Here is an 8358-nt window from a genome sequence, read left to right as displayed (position 1 = left end):
GCCTTTGCACACGTCCTCACACTAACACACACACACACACAGGAAACATGGGAGATCATATGAAAGGTCACCCTGGAACTGTGATATAAACTATAATTAAATGAATGAAACCAGAGCAAAAATGTACAACAAAGTTAATAACTAAATAACTAAATTAAATTAACCAAAGAGGTGATTTATTACCTTGACCAGGTCAGCACTTTAATTTCAACACAGAGCATAGCTTGTTCACTGTTACCCCACTTGAGGATTAGGGTCACTAGGGGATAGGCAGCATTTTAATTTAAATTTCTTAAAGTGATAAGCACTGTTCTATTGTTTCTCTCTCTTTCCATTATATAATATGTAATAATCGATATAGAACATGTATGTAAGATATTATCTGTAAAAGAGATGAAAGAAACTAGTCATATCCCATATTAAAAAACGACAACGGGATTGGGAAAGGTTAGTGCTTGGAAGAAACCTCAATCCAATCCTTAAGTAAGGATGCTTGATGATCCTTCTAAGGTCAGTGATGATGACAAATGGCTATTCACTCTCCACAACTTGTTGTCACAAACTGAAGTTGTTCCATGATGAAAGTGATTAAACAGGTATAGTGTGCATTTAGAAAAATCATCCAAACTTTGTTTTTAAGATTCTGTGATATGGAGTATCATTTACCTGACATACCACCTAAAAATGGTCTGGAAAGATAATTAACAATAGTTTTTACCTGCCCTACCCCATTTCCAACAAACATTTTACTGTTAACAAAGAAGGTAAGGAAGGAGGAATTACTGGTGAGTATCCAGAGCCAAAACATGCATCCTTTTCACTCAGGCCAAACAAGGCCGGGTGCTTCGAGCCCTGTTGACCCCTGCCAATCAGCCCGACCACAGGACTGACCAGCCGCTGAAACTACTGTGGGCGAGGAGTTTATCTGAGCCTAGCTCCGATACAAAAGGGGGCTAGAATTATAATTAAATTCTTATTCTTTCAGAAAAAAGAGAGACATTTTCTTTTTCTTTAATAGCAAGAACACAAAGTACGTCTATTCCTTTGCCTCACTCTGGCCATAAAAATGCATCAATGTTAGTTATAAAACTCTGGAGCAGATGAGATGTAATTCATATTTCTAAAACAGAAGGGAGAATAAATAACTTTTTAGAGAAAACAAAAATATGAAGATGGCAGTCTCTTCCAACTTTAAAACAGTTTAAGTAGGATGTCTATAATTTTTTTGCGTAAATAGCTATGAATATGCCTTGAAGATACAAGCACTAGTCTTGTTTCTTCTATCCCAGACTAACTGCTTATTGACAATGGCGCCCAAGCAGGGGCAAAACTTCCTCAAAACTGATGTGACATGGGAAAAACTGCAGGTAGAAAAAGGTGAGTAAAATCCTACGTCAAATACCTTTAAACCAAATTAATTTTAAATGCTTTGTGATAATGGTAAAGGAAAGTAGGCAGCTTAGAAAGGCAGGAACACGTTCAAAATACCATTTACTGTTGCCTGGTCCAGCTAACATATCTCACCAAATGATTAACTTCTTACCCTGGAAATGAGAGTATTTTTATAACTGCATTATTCTGTTGATATGTGTGATGAAATATGGAATGACAAGTGTACATTTTTTTATATTCCTAAATGTGTGTAAGACACATGCCAGCAGACTGAAGACAGACACAGGATAGAGGAGAACATGAAGAAACATGGAATAAAATTCCTCAAAATAAACCATTTTGTAATTATTAAAAATGAATAAGGTTATCAACTCTTATACAATTTTCTTATTAAAGAATGTCAAATTTGGGGAACTAAACCAAAAATGTCAATAACCACAACTGACCTTTAGTGGGGAACTGTTGGTGCTTTTTAATAAGCGTGGTGAGGAGAGTTCAAATCACAGCAGAACAGAACTCGTTTCAGTGAGTTAACGCAGTGTGTAGTTACTGTATCACACGGCAGCATTATTCAATTAGGGAAAATTACAGTTGACAAACATTACATTTTAATTCCCCCTAAGTAAACCGATTACTAACTGTAAAGTCATCACTGGAGGAACGTGGAAACAGTCAAGCACAATGAACCTACGGAAAGAGAATTATCTCCAAATTTAGGAATTACATTTACCTGCCTACCCACCTCTTCAAGCCTATGCTTAGCACACGTGCAAAAATAAAATACAATACAACCACTGCAATTATTACTATCATTTTCTTTTGCCCTTAGGTGAGAACCACCTGACAGCTACATGCTGAGCCATGCTAACAAAACTAAACCTTTCACTTTCTTTAATAGTAAAATTACCATTACTGAATCATTGTCATAAAAAAACGAATTCAAATACATTACCACTTATTTTAAATAAACACCAATTTTGAAACAATCAACTTTGAAAAGCTGCATAAGTTTTTTTTAAATCCCTGATTACATTTCTATTTATTCACTGTGGTAGACTGAAACATTGTATTTTTAGAGACTAACTACCACTTAATTTCTTTAAAAAAACAAAACAAAACAAACCTGTGTAATGTGGAACAGCAGTGAAGCAAGAAAATTGTGTGCTTGTCACTTATCTTCACTGTACATAAGAACTACGATAAAATATGGTACTTGTTCCACATTAGTACGTGAGCAGACAGTTAACTCCCAGCACAGAGCACATGGTTTATCAAGACAACGCTCCATGGAATTCAAGGTTTGGACTTCACCTCCATTCTGCATTCAGGCCACCAGAGCCCTCGGGAGGCTGTGGACACAATCAGTAGCAGGTATTTTCATTCCACTGTCAACATATGTGTAACTAACATTGACTATGAGACTACTAGTTTGATACCAGCTCCTGAATTTTAAGCTTATCTCAGTATATCCTAGAAAGTAATTTGTATGCCACAGTGCCTAACAATTTTCATGCTACTGCAGTTTCTCCAACAAGAGGGTCAGAATCAAAACAGAAGCTTCTTTGGGGGCTTTTTAAATTGCCTTACATCGGTCAGTTCTGTTTCTCCACAAGCACTGCAAACTTTCAGCATCACATTTGATTAGTGGTATGCACATTACCTAAAAAGATATCATCCGAATTTTTTGTAACCTTCTAAAAGAAGTCACACTTAATACAGTCATTAGGAAAAACTCTTATCCCTATAAAGGTAAAAAAAACAAAACCCTACACAGAATGTATATTTTGCTAAACAGATTACTTATATATATATATATATAGGTGAACTACTGACAAAAGTGACATCAGAAAAGAACCTATATTCTGGCCCAGTGTTCTGAATACAGTGACAAGAACAGAATGTCTATAGCCCTTGCCAATACAACAAAACTAATCATGTGCTTATTGGAAACAACTTCTAAACATGTCACCCTTCTGGTTTATGGATCAGCAGTTGGAGCTGTCTGTGTCTCTTATTTTTTCAACACTGTCTTCTTTGTATTCTGGTTTAATTTCGCCTTCATCATCCTCGCGTTGAGTTGGATCTTTTTCAGCGAACTGGTCTTTGGTTTGCGGTTGATATGTGGAAACAGGATCTAAAACTACAACTGGTTCAGCTTGTTTTTCACTGCCAACATACTGTCTCCTGCATCCAGTGTTACTGGGAGGCCTAAGGGATGAACAGTTAAACAAAAAAATAAAAAGCAGAGAGAGAAAAAATTGGTCTTTCATATTCCTGGATTCAGATGAGCAAAAAACCCAAAATGTTCTAAGTCTAATCAACATGCACAAAGTGGTCTCTGAGGTGCCAGCCATTAAAAAAAAAAAAAAAAAGATGAAGAAGCTATTAGATTACATATTAGGAGCACAAGGCCAGAAGAAAGAAGGCAGAAAAGTCAGAGCAATTAACTATGGAAGGGTTAAAAAGCCAAACGCACCTACCTGCTTAAAGACACGCTCTTCTCAGGAAGTGCAAAGCTCCTGGATACCTTGTGCATACCTCCCCACTGCCTGCTGCCCAGACTCCTGAGCCGGGAGGAGCCAGTTAACCCCCTCCCCCATGTCCTTGGGTACATCTGGTTGCAGATCAGCTCTCAGGAGACCACCTCAATGAGAGAAGTAAATCACCCCCAACACCGATGGACAGCTGAGAGATGTGCCAGCTGTTGCCATTACTGACAAGAAATCTAGTCAGACCTGGGGAGGGGTGAGGGAAGGAACAAGGGCAGATGGAAGAATCCAGAGAATAAGCTAAAATGCTGAGTTACCATAGACTTTTTCTAAAAAGGAGAATCGTGTCTTGAGAAATTTCTTATTGAATTTCTGATGCAGTTTCTTTTCCCACAGAGGCTTCCTCTCTTCTATGCTGATGCAAGAAGCTATTGCTTTTCCAGCTGAATGAATTTCCTCGTGGAAACAGAGATGTCCTGAAACACTCTTCTCTTGCCATGTGTCAGGAACTTAGGCAGTCAGTACCTAGTCCTCTCAGAAGTCACGGTCAGAAGCCACCATCTGAAGTGCTGCTGCTGACCTGGTGCCTGAACCCTGAGGGGTGTGTAGGAGGCAAGGCAGGGCTGTTCAGACTTACCTGGTCTTGGCAAATGCCAGGAAGCTAACCATGAACCAGCACCACCCTGTCCTACCTCTGGAAGTCAGGACATGCACTGGTGAACTGTTGGCCAGGGTCTGCCCACTGCTCCACTAGTAGTTCCTGGAGCTGATTTCTACTAGTCCCTGACTCCTACAGCAGGTCAGAGCTGCCAGTTAGACACTCTCATACTGCCTAATATTTGTCCTTTGTTGGACTTACCACAGTTATAATTAAATACTGTGCAATTAGTTGTTGAATGTCTGTCTCTTCAAATAAAACGTAAGCATCAATGACACAGAGACTGCTTAGTTTTCATCACGGTTATACTCCAGCACCCAGTGCAGATCCATTTGTGGAGTAAATGAATGAGTGAATACTAAGGAATCGTGACAGGCTCAGAATGAATGGGCAGAAACCTAGGCTTTGGTGTGAGTATGTCTAGACGTCTTTCCTTTACAACAAAAACAACAGAACAAATGATCAACTATTGAAAGAAAGTGGCCTGCATGGTCCAGCCACAAAAAAACAAACCCAGTGACCATAGTTTTACCACTTTCTGACCAGTACTATAAGATTTGTCCAAATGGTTGAAAACCACTCTATCTGGCTCTCTGGTTATACGAACTGTGTGATTTTGCCATCATCATTAAGTGACTAACACATAACTCTGTTTTCTTTGGAGGTGGTAAAAGCAAAGAGATGAGCAGGAGCCTGAAAGGAAAGCTATACTGTAATGAGGACAGTGTCCTTTATTTTTGCCTCAATTTGGCAACACCCTTGTCATTAGAAAACACCATGACACTGTCCATCTACCTTGGCCAAGGATCCACTTCTCAGGATGTCTGTTACTGTGCTGTGGGAATCAGTGTGGGATGCAGTTTCTCCAGTAGTACCTGGTCTGACTTTCTCTGACCCAGGCAACATCTGCAAGACTGTATCCATTAGGGTATATTCAGAGAAGCAGAACCACTATGAGTGATATAAGGGATTTATTATATGAATTAGGCCCCAGGAAGTGGAGAGAGCTAGTTGGGCAGTCTGTGTACAAGAAGTCTGTTGCCTCTGCATCTCATGCCAGGCCTGAAGACAGCCGTTCTGGCAAGTAAAAAGAAAGATGGGGAAAAGAGGCAAGAGACTAAAGACAAACCAAAGCTGTCTCTGTCTTTCACAATCTCCAATCCTGATAATGCAAATGACCTGCAGGATAAACTGGAGCCCTTCCACATGGAACTGCACATACACTTGGCCTTGGATTTGGAGAAGCGGGAGGAGGAGACAGAGGGAACTGGAGACTCTGGGGGCCAGCTGCTGCCACATGCCAACTAGGTGACTACATGTGTGAACTGAAACAATACCTCTTCTACTCGGACCTTCAGAGTGTTAAAAAAAAAAAAAACAACTATGTCACTTCTGCCTTCTAAACCTCATACAAATTGCTCATGTCCAATGCTTACCTGGAAACAAATGGGCAAGGGAATTCTAGGAAATGAAATTCCAGCCTAGCTAAGTTGTTACACTCAAAGCCACAACAAAGTCTGCAGGTCAAATCACCAGTCTGGCTCCACCTTGGGTTTGAGCCCACTGTCTGTTATGTAAGCCGGCCAATCTACTCTAAACATGCAAAGGAAGTATTCATCTCATTCTAGGTGAGCAACTTCCATCCACTCATACTAGCCTCCATCTCTTCTGTAGAACCACCATGGATGTGTTTCATGCCTAGGTGTATCTGCGGGTGAAGGAGTGGTGAACACATCCTACAAAAGCTTTCTGCATCAGCTGGAGGCTGACAACTTCCAGGAAGTGCTCTCAGGGCTCCACAACAGCAACAGATGGATGTTGATTGAACTGAAAAACTCAGAAACCTTGTACTTTCAGGCTGCAATGGCCTGAAATTGTCTCAGTCCAAAGAATTGTTCTTCTTTCCTGAAGTAAACTTCTCAGCTGCAGATTAATCTATTATTACGTCACCTGTAGGCTACAATTTGAGAACTCTTTTGTTGATTGTCACTGAACGTGGCACAGTGGGCAATTTCTCTGCATCTGTGCATTCAGAGTCAGAGAAACTTGTTTCTCAAGGATAATGGCCACTGACTTGGAATCCTAATGGGTTAAGGCTAAAAGGGACTAAGGCAATCATCCCGTCCAACTGGTCCTTTTACAGATGAAGAGAATGAGGTTTGGAGACGGGGAAGAGCCTGGCCTAAAGTCACACAGCTAAGCAGTGGCAGAGCCAGAACAAGGATCAGAAGCTGCTGTCTCCTGTTTCTGCTTTGTCCACAGCACCACACTGTTTACCAAAGGCACCTCCTCCTGGAAACATGATAATGATGACGCAGGCTAACTTTGGCATGTTTACTCATTTCTTTCTTTCTGAATCCCTGTTTTCAGCTGCATCTTTCAGATCTGTAAATATAAAATTTGTCTCTTCAACCTATTCCTTGATTTTTTTTTTCCTTTGTGATTTGTAGTGCCTCCTGATTTGACAACATTAGGTCCATTCCTGCTTCCCACAGGGAGCTGCCCAGGGCTCCTTCTGGAATGAGAGGCCTTTCTCCGAGGCCTCTAGCTTCATCCCCATCTTATGGAAAGAGCCAGAAAGCCCGATCAGTGATGGTGCCAAGAAACCAGGCTCTTGCTGAGGCAGCCATAGTGGCAGGTTCTAGAAGGTAATCTGAAGCTTCTCCCCCAGGATAAAAATACCAAGTGCTCAAATGCAACAATCCAATAGGATCTGCAGTATACTATTCTTCTGTTCAACTTTCCTACTTTAATTCTCCATCTAAGAGCAATGATCACAAATAAGGAATTAAAAGTCAGTACTCATGAAAAGTAATGGAGAGCTTCTGTATGCTCCAAAGTCTCTAGGTAAAACTTAAATTTTATAAGTGATATAAAGTAAGACCAAAATCATGGGATGTTTAGGCTGAAAGGGATCACTGACATGAACTAATTCAACCTTTTTATTTGTCAGATGAAGACACCAAAGAAAAGCGAGTTAAATGATTTGTCCAAGGGCATACAACCTATCAACAATGGATTCAGGACTAAAATTGTGGAAACTTGATTTCTTGTCCAATATTTTTTCTTATCACAACATACTGGTAAGTCATTTATGATCCATTCAAATAGATATTTTCATGGGTCATTTTAGATCATTTGCTCAAGGGCTATTTCAAGACAAAAAGAGAAACTAAAAAGCAAAATAAAAGCTAGGAGACAATATACCAATCTATACCACCCTACCAAGCCTGATGGCCAAATACAACTTGGGTACCCTTTTAGAAAGCAGCAACTTTCCGCAGCTGCAAGCCAGCCAGAACGCGGGGCTCGGGTGGTGGGGCCACTTGCTGGTAAAGGGAAAGAGTTGACTTCAAACTGAACTGGTACCAGAAGAATCAGAACAATTGCAAACGGTATTGCTAAAGCTGAACTTTCTAAAGGGACTCAGTGATTTCCCAGACTGGGTTACAAGAGATGAAAGCGCAGCATTCTAATTTTTAAAAAGCACATCATTGTTTGCATTCAATGAAATTCCTTTCAAAATCAACTTTCCACATCCCAATTATATTCAACAACATTCTAGCTAACATTTCGGCTGCAATTCAAATTAACTAATGCCCAAAAGAGCCCTAATAGACGTGGTTCTGAGCTCAATTGAATACAATCAAAGCTCATGAAATGAAGGGGGAAATGCTTATTTCATGCAAATTCTGCATATCACTCAAGCTTAATTTTACTGATAATATAAAGGTGGGACATTTCGAACATTACAGTGAATGAAACTTTTAAGCGGTGAGAGTTATTTTATAAAATGCTACCTCTGAAAAGCTGATTGCC

The 8358-nt window shown here is 40.0% G+C and overlaps 1 protein-coding gene across 7 annotated transcripts in view; it reads right to left on the bottom strand.

Annotated features, from left to right (window-relative positions):
- Window positions 1–154: 154 nt before the first annotated feature.
- SHTN1 (shootin 1) overlaps window positions 155–8358 on the bottom strand; it is a 99972-nt gene continuing 91768 nt past the window's right edge. For 4 of the 7 annotated variants that reach the window (XR_011436439.1, XR_011436442.1, XR_011436441.1 and 1 more), the window contains one exon: window positions 1840–3600. Coding sequence is in view for 3 of the 7 variants with exons in the window: in XM_005602205.4 (XP_005602262.1) it covers window positions 3378–3600 (223 nt within the window). In the remaining 4 variants the exon portion in view is untranslated. Of the gene's footprint in view, window positions 3601–8358 lie in introns of all 7 variants that reach the window. The other 3 variants (XM_005602205.4, XM_014733265.3, XM_070260359.1) reach the window with 1 other exon arrangement.

This window comes from Equus caballus, chromosome 1 (assembly GCF_041296265.1).
Source record: "Equus caballus isolate H_3958 breed thoroughbred chromosome 1, TB-T2T, whole genome shotgun sequence".
Lineage (NCBI taxonomy): Eukaryota > Metazoa > Chordata > Mammalia > Perissodactyla > Equidae > Equus > Equus caballus.
Note: the sequence above shows the minus strand (reverse complement) of the source record. Positions and strands in the feature narration are given on the sequence as shown.